This window comes from Equus caballus, chromosome 10 (assembly GCF_041296265.1).
Source record: "Equus caballus isolate H_3958 breed thoroughbred chromosome 10, TB-T2T, whole genome shotgun sequence".
Taxonomy (NCBI): domain Eukaryota; kingdom Metazoa; phylum Chordata; class Mammalia; order Perissodactyla; family Equidae; genus Equus; species Equus caballus.
Window position 1 is genome coordinate 41,713,680 of NC_091693.1, and position 14,990 is coordinate 41,728,669.

Consider the following 14,990-nt stretch of genomic DNA (forward strand, 5'->3'; position numbering starts at 1 on the left):
CAGCATCTTATAAATACTATTTTGTACAGTGCATTTAAGTGAAAAGGCATTTTTTCGTTTTAATGACTAAAGTAGAAAAGAAAAAAACCCCACAAAAGCATTAAAAACCAGAATCAAACCTGAAGCTACATTGGTGCTGTCATTTCAGCAGAAAAGCATTGTTTGGTACACCATGTTTTTGCCGTTAATTTTATTTTATTTATTTATTTTTGATAATAGCTATCCTAACAGGTGCAAGGGAATAACTCATTGTGGTGGTGGTTTGTTTTTATTTATGAACCGCATGTTCTTCACTAGGAAATGGTTCAACCTATTATGAATGTTGAAAAATGCCATGAGATAACGTGTAAAGTGCTTCCTATCTGTCAAACATGTATTAAATACAAGTCACGTCTATTATTCATTAAAATGGCATCGAACCTTGAGGGAATCTCCTACATTATGCATGACTGGATGGACTTGATACAGAACTTTTTGTTTTATTTTTGAAACAGCTACGTAACCAATTAAATTGATTATTTTTGTGTTTAATTTATAAATTTGTTCTGTTTTTGTCTTTTCATCGGGGTAATAAATGCTAAGTTTAATTTTGTATGTATTAAAATATTAAAACTGAGTTAACTTGACCTTAGGAGGGCAAAAGAATATTTCTCCTTTAAAAGTTGTCCGGGGACTGACCCCGTGGCTGAGTGGTTAAGTTTGCGCACTCCGTTTCAGCGGCCCAGGGTTTCGCAGGTTTGGATCCTGGGCGCAGACATGGCACCACTCATCAAGCCATGCTGAGGCGGTGTCCCACATAGCACAACCAGAGGCACTCACAACTAGAATCTACAACTATGTACTGGGGGGTTTGGGGAAGAAGAAGAAGAAGAAGAAAAAACAGAAGATTGGCAACAGATGTTAGCTCAGGCCCAATCTTTAATAAATAAATAAATAAATAATAAATTAAAAAAAAAAGTTGTCCATATAGTACTTTGTTTGAAAAACCCTGGTGTATGATATTGAACATGATTGCATCACAATTGTAGTGACTAACCTTCAACCAGATGTTCCCTATTTCAGTTTTATGCGTTGCTTAAAATTAAGTGACTCTTCCTTTTCTCCTTTTCTGTTATGTCTAAAATTAATTTCCGTAAGATGTGGCCACCTGAAATATACCCATGAAGTAAGTAATCCAATCTATGTGTGGGTAATTGGGTTTTCAAGATATTTTGATCTAGCCTGATTTTATAATTTTCCCTGAGTTTGGCTGTCATTTCTATTTTAATATTATTTTGGTCATTATTTTATTCATTCATGCATTGAACAAATATTTTAAAAATATTACTATGTGCCAAGGACTCTTCAAGGTACTAGAGATGGTTGAATGTAGTTCTCATCTTTATGCATGAGTGAGTCTGTAGTCTCTTTTGGTGTCACATTTTTCCATTATTTAAATGAAATATTTCATGTATATGTTACGTAGTATGTATCTATTTCAGCTAAACTCCTATGTGCCTTGCTGTCATGTCTACGTGTCTTGAGTAGTTGGTGTGGGACATTACCACGTCCTACCAAGACTGTGGCAACAGACTGAAATTTTTTTTTTTTTTTAAAGACTTTACTTTTTTCCTTTTTCTCCCCAAAGCCCCCAGTACATAGTTGTATATTCTTCGTTGTGGGTCCTTCTAGTTGTGGCATGTGGGACGCTGCCTCAGCATGGTTTGATGAGCAGTGCCATGTCCGTGCCCAGGATTCGAACCAACGAAACACTGGGCCGCCTGCAGCGGAGCGCGTGAACTTAACCACTTGGCCACGGGGCCAGCCCCTGAAATGTTTTTTGTAGCCTGAGCATGATGGGTCTTTTAAGCTTGTTCATTCAAGTGACACTGTTGAATGACTACTAAATTCAAGACCTTGTGCTAGGTACTACTGAGTGTCCAAAATGAATGAGACACAGTCTGTATTCTCAGTATAGGAGCTGACAAATTTTAATCTAGTCATTGAATCCTTTGAACTGGTTTGGGTTGTGTTGGATCTGTGGGCATTGTTGGACCTGCACCCACAATTGTAGACTCATTGATTGCAGAGGAACTTTTGCATTTTGTCTGTCTATCCATTCATTCAATAAACATTTACCAAGCACATATGTTTATTCCTAGTTGATTTTTCTCTCCTATAATTTTCCTGCCCAGTTAAGGCCAATTATTATGACCGAGACCTCTTTCCCAGGTCTCCTCAGAATAATGGAATCTAGAGGACAAGGCTCACAAACAGCCCTTTCTAGCCATTATTGCCCGGAGGCTACGATTTGGAGAATGTGTTGTTGTAAGGCACTTGTAAATATAGTCTGACCTCCTAAATCTGGAAACATTGAAATCTAGCATCTTTCAGAGCCATAAATATAGTGCTGCTTTCAAGCCAAAGCAGGATTGGTCAGAGGGAGATGTCCAGAAGCTACACAGGCCTGAGGACAGCCTTGCCAAACCTGTGGGCTCTCTGGAGTCATAATGACCCTCTTGAGTTGTCCCTAGTTGGTCCGAAATGATCAGGCCTTTATCTAGCATACTGATTGATCATTGGATGGTGGCCACCAAGTGTGACCTTGAGCTTGGAAGTTCAGCCCAGTTGAGGTAGTCCTTGAAGGGGCTGATGGCGGGTGTCTGTTGGTCAACAGCACTGTCAGCAAACAGGGCAGCACGTTGTTCCCTACTGGGAGACTGGGCTGCATGCATCACAGTGCCCACTGCAGGCAGCAAACTATGACCACCGCCTTGGTGGTGGGATGCCTTATTCAGCTCTTTCATTTTCCAGCTCTGGATCTTGAGTAGCCTAAGTTAGGATGCTAAAACATGTAGATCAGTTATGGCTAAGGTGAACACTTGGTTTATGTTGCCCCTATTACTTTCCAGTTAGGTATTAATATTACTTAACTCTAATAATAGAGTGTCTACAAGTCTTGGTTCACCCAGGCCAGTCCTGTTTTCCTGGGACTACTTATTTAGGCCTGTTGAGATCAGTTAACATCTGTTAATTATTTTTAGTATCCTTAACACTCCCAGACATATTTCAGTTTGGAAGATAAATTGTGCGGTTATCCTATTATTCTTTTAAAAACTTATTGCATATTTATTCTCTAAATCTCTTCCTGGTCTGTTGATCTAATGAGTGGAATATTCTTTTCTACTTATTATTTCAAGAGGCAGAATTGATCTTGTGGATTACCTTTGTATTTTTGCTTTATTTGACCAATGCTTTCATCTTTATCAAGTTCTTCATCAGCAGACTTTAAAGTGTGAAATCACAACATATTCCAGAAAGTCTGTCACTAAAATTATTGGGGTACATTATTTTCCTCCCCCACTCTTAAATTTTATCTATTATGACATTAATCTCCCCTGGCTTATTATGTAGCTTAGTCACAAGTGTGTTATGTCCTTGTTTCCCTTTCTGCCCAGGGAATCTGGGACTCGAGCTGTTTGCCCGATGGAGCTGGTCTTTGTTTCTGGAAGGATATTCTGACCTATTCAGATTGTGTCCTAAGGAAATACAAGTTGCTTAGAGATGGGCAGTTTTAAAGCTGTCTTCAGAAATTTTCATGGGAAAAAGCAAAATTTAACTCTACCCCAGGTAGATTTAATAACTCGCAGGACCACTTTGTTCGCAAGGAAAATTCTAATTTAAAACTAGTTATGGGTTCTGAAAAATGTCTAGGGGCTGAAGAGATTGAGATACTTGGTTTTCTTAACCAACCAAGAAGTTGTTACCTTAAACTGTGGCTGCTGCTTTTTCCTAATTGTTGTTTCTTTGCACTCTTTTCATGGTTTCTGGTCTACAGTTGTGGCGTAAGCGGTGTAATGGGGAGCAGGGTCACTGATGGACTCAGTTGTGCCCATCTGGGGTTCTCCGGCTGGAGAAATCAACTGCTCTTTTTATTTTGATGTTTGGCTTTACATAGTGGACAGTATCTTTAACAGACAGTAGCGGCCAGTGATGTAAAACTTCTTAATCATGTTCCCTTTACAAAAGAAGAAGAGTATTAGAAAGTGGCCGTATGACATAATGCTTGATCTTTGACAAATGAGAAAGTAACAAGTCACTTATTTAAATGCTCAACTATCTGGCGTCCTACATATGTCTTCATGGACACAAAATCCTGGAGTTTTACAAAGATATAGTAAAATTTAAGCAAAGGTAGCAAAATATAAGAAAATGGCATGCTGTATGAATATATTTTATTCTAGTCATTTACGTTATCAAAAGCAGCAAGTTTATCTGAAATGTTAATTTAACTTTACTCAGTTATCTAAGTTTAGAAAGAAGTAATTCAGACAGCGTTTACTTCTTCTGACCCAGGCAGAGCTGTGGGGCGCTGAGGGCCTGTTTCGGATTGGGCATAGTTTTCCCTTCATGTGACATCCGAGCGCCAGCCCCCCGTGAGTGTCCAGCGTGATTCTCAGCACTTTGACACAGACAGGCCCCTTCTTGCAACTTTCTTCGAGCCTCAGAAACTTACCCTGTCATTATGGGCTTCGGCTGCCTGTGAAAGATATGAACTGCAACTGATCTTAGATTTCACTTGTCACTTGCGTGAATATTTTAAGTTGTCACGTGTTTCAGGGATATCCGTTTTATGTGCCACCTGACCTAAAGGGTGTGGTCTGTGTGAGATTATTATATGATCGCAGAATACTACTTAAATGTACTCAATTTGAGAAATTTGGCTCGAAATATGAAGTTCGGTCATCTGAGAAAGTGAAGAAGGATTTATAAAGTTGATTTGTAAATCCAAAGAAACCTAGCTTTCATTATCTAATTTGTCCTTTCAAAATAAACATTTATTGAGTACTTTCAATAAATCAATAAAGTATTGAATGCTAAGCACTAACACTGTCCTTCCTTGTCATCTTTGTTTGTCATCCAATCCTCTTTGTTCCTGGCCTGGCCCACTGTCCTCCTCTCCGTTACTCCTGTCTCTACCCACATGGATGGTCCTCTCGATACTCTGGCTTCTCAGTTTCTTATCCTTCTTTTCTCTAGTGATCTTGTCCTCCAGGCTACCTCAGCTTCTCACTCTTACAGTCACATCCCAGGCCTGGTCATTATCAGTAACTGCAGAGCCTCCATGATCTCAGTTTAAAGCATCCCCAACTCTGACCTCCACCTTGAGCCCCTCCAGCTCCCTGCTTCTAATGCTTCCACTCCAGCAATCCTTGGACTTTATTGATTCTTAAAATCTATGGACTCCACCGCCCTGTCACTGTCCCTCACTCCCCTCATGACCTTTCTTCCTTTTATACCCAGTTTAAATTCTGTGTCTTTATTTGCTTGGTAAAATCCATCTCTGTCTAAATCTTAAAACCTGAGCTGAATGTTGCCGGAGCAAAACATGACATCTTGCCCCGTGATCTCACTGTAAGCTCAGGGCTAGGGGTCTCCAGGGCCCCCTCACGCTGCCTCCCGTCCCGCTGTGTGCTCCTGCTCCACTCGCTCTTCCATTTTCCTGGATGACTATTTCATACTCTCTTTTCTCTCCTCAACAGTGCCTTCCCCATCCTTACTCTTAGCTAATAATCTGGTTTCATATTTTCCTGGTAAGATAGATACAACTAGGAGAGAACTTTGACAGGCTCCCGTCACCACCTGTGTCCATGTACCAGCTTCAGTGCCCATGCACGTTCCTCCTGTGCTCTGAATGAATGTCAGGTTCCTGTCAAACTTCCCATATTAGAGCCCGTCCTCCTCTGTCGCCTTCTCACAGACATGGTTCCAGTTGTTCTTCCCTCTCCATTTCATTAACTTTTTTCAAAATCATCATTTTCCCCTTCTCTATTGAGCATTCCTATCAGCCTACAAATAGACTGTTATTTCTTCTATCTTGAAAAATCCCTTTATTGATCCCATATTCCTCTTCAGCTAGTTGTTGCTTCTTTTCTCTTCTTTCGTTTACAGCAAAATTTCTTCAAATAATTGTTATTATTCATTGTCTCCAATTTCTCTTCTCCCATTCCCTCTTGAATTAGGCTTTTGTTTTCTCCTTCCTCTTACTTTACAGATTCTCTTATGTCGTGATAACCATGAGAGTTAGAAAACTCTCAGTCCTCATTTTACTTTCAGTTGGCACAAGTTGATCAATCTCTTCTCTTAGAAGTGCTTTCTTTTTTTGAGGAAGATTAGCCCTGAGCTAACATCTGCTGCCAATCCTCCTCTTTTTTTGCTGAGGAAGACTGGACCTGAGCTAACATCTGTGCCCATCTTCCTCTACTTTCTATGTGGGATTCCTGCCACAGTATGGCTTGCCAAGTGGTGCCATGTCCACAGCCAGGATCTGAACCAGTGAACCCCGGGCCACTGAATTGGAACGTGCACACTTAACGGCCGCACCACTGGGCTGGCCCCAGAAGCGCTTTCTTGACTTGGCCTTTTGGCCAGCACATTCTCCTAGTTTTCTCCAAACTCTGGCTTTTTTTTCTTCTCAACTTTGCTGATTGTTTCTCACCTTTTTTTTTTTTTGCTGAGGAAGATTCTCCCTGAACTAACATCTGTGCCTGTCTTCCTCTATTTTGTATGTGGGACGCTGCCACAGAATGGCTTGATGAGTGCTGTAGGTCAGTGCCTGGACCTGAACCTGGCCTGCCAAGGTGTAGTGTGCCAAACTTAACCACTAGGCCACAGGGCTGGCCCCTCACCTTTTATCTTTTTAACATTGGCTCTCTTCTCTATGTACCCATTTAAATTTACTCGATAATTTCATCCAGTCCCATATTTTTCTTTGTTTTTTTTGTCTTTTTTTTTTCTTTTGGTGAGGAAGATTGTCCCTGGGCTAACATCTGTGCCAGTCTTCCTCTATTTTGTATGTGAGTCGCCGCTGCAGCTTGGCTTGATGAGCAGTGTGCAGGTCCACACCCAAGATCTGAACCCTCGAACCCTGGACTGCTGAAGTGGAGCATGTGAACCTAACCACCATGCCACTGGGCTAGCCCCAATCCCATGTTTTTTAATGCCATCTTTATGTTGAAGATTTTCAACTTGTCTATCGTATTAATAGTAACTAATAGCTTTACCTTCATGTCTGAAGGCATCTCAAACTTAACATCTCCAAGACTGAACTCCTCTTATCTCATCCCAACATGCTTCTTCATAGTTGCCCTTTCTTGGTTAATGGCAACTCTCTCCTTCAGGTTGTTTGGGCCAAAAACCTCTGCATCATCCTTTGCATTTCTCTGACTCATACTCCACATCCGTTTTATCAGCATATCCTTTTGACTCTATCTTTAGACTATATTGAGAGTCTTACACCTTTTCCGCTATTATATGTCATCATCTCTTACTGGGGTTATTGCAGGATCCTGTAATCAGTCTTGCTGTGTCCACCCATGCCTATTTATAGGCTATCCACCAAATACCAGCTAGAGGGATCCTGTCGAAATGCAATGCAGAGAATGGCATGACTTTGCTCAACGGCTTCCTGTCTCACTCACCAACTTAGTGACTCAGTCATTTTCACAGTAAAAGGGTGCTTACAATGACCTACAAGGCCTTGTCTGATCTGTGCCACCTCCCCGTCCCATTGTCTTAACTCTTCAGCTTTATCTGCTATCACTATTTCTCTTACTTCAGACCAGGCATTCTGGACTTCTTGCCTTTCCTCTGATGTGATCAACATGTTCACACCCCGGGACCTCTGCACTTGCTGATCCCTCTGCCCAGAACATTATTCCCTTGTATATGCGCATGGTACACTTTCTCACTTCCTTCAGCTCTTCCCTTAAATGTCACCTCTTAGTGGGGCTTTCCCATCTTCCTATCTAAAATCACAGTCTCACTTCCTCCCCCTAGTCACCTAAAGTCTCTGCTTTACTGTTCTCCATAGCACTTGTCATCATCTAACACACTATATATTTTACTTATTTATTTTGCTTTTATTGTCTATTTTCCCTGACTAGAATGTAGGTTCCGTGAGGATAGGAGTTTTTCTCTGTTTTGTGTGCTGTGTCCTCTGCCTCTAGAGGAGTGTCTATACGATATGAGGTACTTTATTTGTAAACGTTGGTTGAATAAGTGTCTGAATTATTTGTCTTTTCAGTGTCATGATTCTTCTGTTATAGACAAGAGATTGACCCTTGGGGAGTTTGGCAACTTGTGGAGATGGCACTTAACCTAGGTCTGTCTTGGCTCGTGCTGCAGTCACTGTCGTGTTAATTTCCCCATGGGATCCTGTGCGTGTGGACTCCACGTCAGGCAAGGGAGTCGTCAGTATTGTGCATTTAAGCTGTGTGCCTACCTTCCATCATTACCTGTTGGGGAGAAAATGGAAACAGATTTTAACAGTATTTCCTGTTAAAGCAGTTTCTGTTAGGTCATAGAAACTTGTTGGAGAGAGTTGTGAAGCTATTTCCTCAAACCAAGCATGTTTTTGAGTAAGAGTTCTGAGAAACTCAAATTTTTGCCTTCTAGCAGCAAAAAAGGTTTAGATTTACTGAAATATCTGAATCCAGGGAACTTGAAATGGCAAGGAATACGGGCCCTGCTTATCCCATCTGGTTGAGGTGCGTGAGGTGTTCCAGGGGTGTGAACTCCACAGGTGGTGGCTGGAGCCTGCGCTCACTTTCTATCGATGAATTGTTCTTAGTTCAATGGAATCATAGACTTCCAGAAATCATCAAGTTACTTGAAGTCAAAAAGGGAACTGATGAGGGATAGAGGTCACAATTTCAGAAGATAGTCGTAGATCATGATGAGTAGGAATCATGCTTTAAATGTTTGCAGCTGCTTTTAGAGTGCAGGCGACAGGCTGTGTCTAGTTGGCATCTCCCAGCACTTGCCCTATTTGTGATTCACATTCAAAAGAATGACTGAGCTGAGAGTGAATTCTCTGCACCAAGAACTGGTATCCCTGGATTATGGAACTGAAATGGCAATCCCAGATCTGTCCCCAAACTTTTGGTCACTTGACCACACTGTGGCCCTTGTTTGTGTCCATCCAGCTGCCTGAAATTAGTATTTTCTCACCAAATGCTGATATTGGCTGAGAGGTGGTGAAATTTCAGTGAGAACTGAATTGTACGCTCATAACCTTATACCTTGCGGTTTCAATGGAAAGCCTAAGTTGTTTATTGAGCCCCTTTGATTTGAAGAATCTCAAACTCCAGATTCTATCTCCTCTTCGGTGGGTAGAGCTGCAGTCTCTGCTCAGCTCTTTGAGCTTCCAGCTGTGTTATCTGCTGGGCTCCTGCAGGCTCCTGCAGGCAAGGGGTCTGCTGAGGATTTGAGCAGAGTTGATGCACAGATTTTGGGGTGCTCCCATGTAATATCCTTCTCTTAGGGACTTAGTGCATCAATTTCTAGCCACTGATAGCCCCAGACTCCATTCTGACACCTCAAGCCAATAAGACTGAGTCTGTCTGTCTGAATTCTAGCTGTCCCATGTCACAGAGACTTGGAAGTCCCCTCAGCAGACAAGCCTCGTAAGTGTCATGCTTGTCTATTGTGCTTCCTTCCTTTCAAGGGTTGAGTTCTCTTCAATTCAGGCCTGCTTTTTGGCTCTCCAGTGCCTTTAAGTAGTTGTTACATTTTGTCCAGAGTTTGTAATCATTAGATGTGGGAGGGTTAGTCTGAAAAAAGCTACTCTGCCATTGCCGAAATGGTAACCTCCATAAGTTGTGATACATAGTTTTTTCATTATCATTCATTTCAAAATACTTCCTAATTTCAATCATTTCTTCTTAGCCATGGGTTACTTAGACATATGTATTTTTCTAACATAAGGATTTTCTAATTGTCTTTTTGTGATTGACTTCTAGTGTAATTCTACCATGGTCAGAAAGTGGACTCTGTATGATTTTAATCTGTGAAGTTTGTTGAGGTTGGATTTATAGCCCAGTCTATGGCCAGTGAATGTCAGTGTTCTCTGTTTCCTTGGAGAGCATTTGTGTTCCTGGCTGTTGGGTGTGGTGCCCGGTGAGTGTCGGTGAGGTCATGTTTGTTGATCCCGTTCAAATCTTCTACAGTTTTTACCTTTTGATTTTGGTATGCTTTTTCTGACAGTTAGTGAGATTGGTACTTTGAAGTCCCCCCACTATTTTGGGAATTTATCCGTTTCTCTTTTTAATTCTGTTAATTTCTCCAGTTTATTTGGAGCTTGTGTTATTGCATGAGTATAAATTTACAGTTATGTCCTTCTTGTGAATTCAGCCCTTTAACACTATGGAGTTTCCCTGTTATCGCTGGTCATGCCTTTGCCCTGAAAATCTGCTTTGTCTGCCATTAATGTAGTGACATCAACTTTCCTTGCTTAAGTTTTTCATTGTATAGTTTTTCTTCCTTTTTACTTAGAACTTTTCTGTTATGTTCATTGTTTGAGTGTTTTCTTTTAAGTAGTTGAATTTTGCTTTTTTTATCGCAGTGTGGCAATCTTTCTTTTAATTGGAACATTTAGATTACTTACAGTTAATATAGTTACATGTTCTCCTCTAAGCCGGCCATCATACAGGTTGGTTTCCATTTCCTTCACCTGTTCTGTGCTTCTTTTTTGCTCCATCTCACCATTATTAACTCATTGCATTTTCAGTTGTATTTTGCATTATGTTACTCTCATTTGTCATGTTAAGCTGACTTTGTTTTCTTTTTTTAGGAAAAGATAGAGTTTTTAACACTCCATTGTGTGAACAAGGAATTGTTGGGTTTGGAATTGGAATTGCAGTCACTGGTGCCACTGCCATTGCAGAAATTCAGTTTGCAGATTATATTTTCCCTGCTTTTGATCAGGTAAGAGGATTGCATTGTAGTATAATTGAGCGTCAGAAGTGTTGAAGTCTTAGCTCCACTCTCCCACCCCCTTCTTAGGAACTTTTGTTACCCTTGAGCTGGTGCATTAGGACTCATTTAGTTATGGGCTTATATTTAAAGATCTAATAAAATGGTTTAAGAAAATGGCTGGGAGTAAAGGCCTCATTGTGACATGTCCCTTCTCTTTCCCCCCTCAGATTGTTAACGAAGCCGCCAAGTATCGCTATCGCTCTGGGGATCTTTTTAATTGTGGAAGCCTCACCATCCGGGCCCCTTGGGGCTGTGTTGGCCATGGGGCTGTCTACCATTCTCAGAGTCCGGAAGCTTTTTTTGCACACTGCCCAGGAATCAAGGTATCCTCATTTATGTACTTCATTTGATCTTGATTTGATTTTGGTTCATTCTGTTAACCAATATGCTTATCTAGAAGCAAGCAAACAGGATTTTTGGAATTTATGTGAACTTAATTGTTTTTAAAAAAAGAGCTTAGTATTTCTTTTAGATCAACTGTCCAATGCCCAGGCTTATGGACTATTCTCCTTGAAGCAGCACTGGCTTAACTCTGACATTAATTTCATAGACTTCGAAGAGTAAGACTGAGAGCTTTCCAGGGAATCATTATAGAAACTCATAGATGTAAGTCCACCCAGGGCTGATTTCTAATTTTTTTATTGAGTTCATAATATGTTACATCAGTGTAAAATTTCAGTTGTACATATTTCTTGTCTGTCACCACATAAGTACTTCCCTTCCCCCAGTGTCCACCCCCTCTTCCCCTTCCCCTGGTAACCACTGAACTGTTTTCTTTGTCCATATGTTTGTTCATATTCCACATATGAGTGAAATCATTTGGTGTGTGTCTTTCTCAGTCTGGCTTATTTCACTTAGCATAATTCCCTCCAGGTCCATCCATGTTGTTGCAAATGGGATGATTTTGTCTCTTTTTTTTTTTTTTTTTTAAAGATTTTATTTTTTCCTTTTTCTCCCCAAAGCCCCCCGGTACACAGTTGTGTGTTCTTCGTTGTGGGTTCTTCTAGTTGTGGCATGTGGGACGCTGCCTCAGCGTGGTCTGATGAGCAGTGCCATGTCTGCGCCCAGGATTCGAACTAACGAAACACTGGGCCGCCTGCAGCGGAGCGCGCGAACTTAACCACTCGGCCACGGGGCCAGCCCCGATTTTGTCTCTTTTTATGTCTGAGTAGTATTGCACTGTGTGTATATATATACCACATCTTCTTTATCCAATCATCAGTTGCTGGGCACTTGGATTGTTTCCATGTCTTGTATTGTGAATAGTGCTGCAGTGAACATAGGGGTACATATGTTACTTTGGATTGTTGATTTCAAATTGTTTGGGTAGATACCCAGTAGTGGGATAGCTGGGTCATATGGTATTTCTATTTTTAGTTTTTTGAGGAATCTCCATACTGTTCCATAGTGGCTGCACCAGTTTGCATTCCCACCAACAGTGTATGAGGGTTCCCTTTTCTCCACACCCTCTCCAACATTTGTTATTTTTAGTCTTAGTGATTATAGCCATTTTAACAGGCATATTGTGGAATCTTAGTGTAGTTTTGATTTGCATTTCCCTGGTGATTAGTGATGTTGAACGTCTTTTCATGTGTTTTTGGCCATTTGTGTATCTTCCTTGGAAAAATGTCTGTTCATATCCTCTGCCCATTCTTTGATCAGGCTGTTTGTTTTTCCGTTGTTCAGTTGTGTGAGTTCCTTATGTATCATGGAGATTAACCCCTTGTCAGATATATGATTTGCAAATATTTTCTCCCAATTGATGGGTTGTCTCTTTGTTTTGATCCTGGTTTCTTTTGCATTGCAGAAGCTCTTTAGTCTGATGAAGCCCCACTTGTTTATTTTTTCTTTTGTTTCCTTTGTCTGAGAAGACATGGTATTCGAAAAGATCCTTTTTAGTTCGATGTCAAAGAGTGTATTACCTCTATTATCTTCCAGGAGTTTTATGGTTTCAGGACTTACCTTCAAGTCTTTGATCCATTTTGAGTTTATTTTTGTGTATGGCATGAGATAATGGTCTATTTTCATTCTTTTGGCAGTGGTTGTCCATATTTCCCAACACCATTTATTGAAGAGACTGTCTTTTCTCCTTTGTATGTTCTTGGTACCTTTGTCAAAGATTAGCTGTCCGTAGATGTGTGGTTTTATTCCTGGGCTTTCAGTTCTGTTCCATTGATCTGTGTGCCTGTTTTTGTACCAGTACCATGCCATTTTGATCACTGTGGCTTTGTAGTACATCTTGAAGTGAGGGATTGTGATGCCTCCAGCTTTGTTCTTTTTCTCAGGATTGCTTTAGCAATTCGGGGTCTTTTGTTGCCCCATATGAATTTTAGTGTTCTTTGCTCTGTTTCCCTGAAGAATGTCATTGGGATTCTGATAGGGATTGCGTTGAATCTGTAGATTGCTTTACGTAGTATGGACATTTTAACTATGTTTATTCTTCCAATCCACGTGCATGGAATCTCTTTCCATCTCTTTATGTCATTATCAATTTCTTTCAGTGATGTGTTATAGTTTTCATTGTATAAGTCCTTCACCTCCTTGGTTAAATTTATTCCTAGGTACTTTATTCTTTTTGTTGCGAATGTCAATGGAATTGTAGTCTTATGTTCTCTTTCAGTAAGTTCAAAATTAATGTATAGAAATGCAACTGATTTCTGTAAGTTGATTTTGTACCCTGCGACTTTACTGTAGTTGTTAATTATTTCTAATAGTTTTCCAATGGATTCTTTAGGGTTTTCTATATATAAGATCATGTCATCTGTAAACAGTGAGAGTTTTACTTCTTCACTCCCTATTTGGATTCCTTTTATTCCTTTCTCTTGCCAAATTGCTCTGGCCAAAACCTCCAGCCCTATGTTGAATAAGAGTGGTGATAGTGGGCATCCTTGTCTTGTTCCTGTTCTCAGGGGATGGTCTTCAGTTTTTGCCCATTGAATATGATGTTGGCTATGGGTTTGTCATATATGGCCTTTATTATGTTGAAGTAGTTCCCTTCTATCCCCACTTTGTTCAGAGTTTTTATCATAAATGGCTATTGGATCTTGTCAATTACTTTCTCTGCGTCTATTGAGATGACCATGTAGTTTTTATTCCTTAATTTGTTGATGTGGTGTATCATGTTGATTGATTTGCAGATGTTGAACCATCTCTGTACCCACCCAGGGCTGGCTGTTTTTGATAACATGAATTGTTTGTGAATGTGTGTCTACGTCTTATTTTTTCTACTAGATCAAAGTCATGACTTAGTTGAGTAGGGGTTGCGTAGTTTTTCCATGTATGCTAGAAGTGGAGGTCGAGACAGAACCCTCGTTTGCAGCAACAGTTATTTTTGTACTTGAGCTGAACGTCGATTCTTATTTAATGTTTATGATGTTACCCCGTGTTTTTAAGAGCAGATCATTTCTCTCAGTCCCCTACCTTCTCTCCCCTCCTCCTCTTTCTTTCTCTTGTTTCATCCCAAATGAGAAAATACATATAGTACAAAAGTCTAAAAATAAACACATGAAGAAAGCAGATGAAGAGAAACTAAAATAGGATCATAAGATAAAGACATTGTGTGTTATGGTAAGCAGTGTGTTTAGCAGTCTATTTATAGAGAATAAAATAGTGAGATTTGTGCTGTTTTATTTTGTAAATAAAAATCCTTCAATAAAATGGTATAAAAGTGACTTTGAAAGCCAGATGTAATTTGCTTCAAGGAATCTTATTTGAGTCTTTGTGATAAATTCAGATTTATTTTTATGATGACTCTTCCTGTGTAACACTTGTCTTTATGCAATGATTTAACAATCATTAAAAACTAGACACAAGTGTGTGATTTGAGGCAAAATGTAGAAGCTAAGAGTCAGCCCGAGTGAGAATCCCTGGTCTCAGAAGTGATGTGACCTTGGGCAAGTTCCTTACTCCCTCTTGAAGCCTTAGTCTCTATTTCTAAATTGGGGAAAATAACAATAGCTTCCTGCTGTGAACAGTAGATGAATTAATCCAGGGAGCTCTTGACCCCGTGAACACATGTGCTCCCTGCTCTGATTGTCAGCATCTTCCTCATCGGCGGCCTCATTCTCAAGGGGGGACTGGAGCCCTTTCCTCAAGGCAAGTGTGCCGTAACCACACTTCTCTGAGCTTCGAAATAACTGGACGTTACAGTGCCTGGGTCGTAAAGTTCAGTGGATTATTTATCCACTTAGGAA

General features: G+C 40.4%; 1 protein-coding gene across 8 annotated transcripts in view; it reads left to right on the forward strand.

Annotated features, from left to right (window-relative positions):
- Nucleotides 1-14,990, forward strand: part of BCKDHB (branched chain keto acid dehydrogenase E1 subunit beta) — a 229,634-nt gene that overhangs the window by 36,640 nt on the left and 178,004 nt on the right. For all 8 annotated transcript variants that reach the window (XR_011422062.1, XM_005596803.4, XM_005596802.4 and 5 more), the window contains exons 4-5: nt 10,613-10,746; nt 10,965-11,120. Coding sequence is in view for 7 of the 8 variants with exons in the window: in XM_005596803.4 (XP_005596860.2) it covers nt 10,613-10,746; nt 10,965-11,120 (290 nt within the window). In the remaining variant the exon portion in view is untranslated. The remainder of the gene's footprint in view (nt 1-10,612; nt 10,747-10,964; nt 11,121-14,990) is intronic.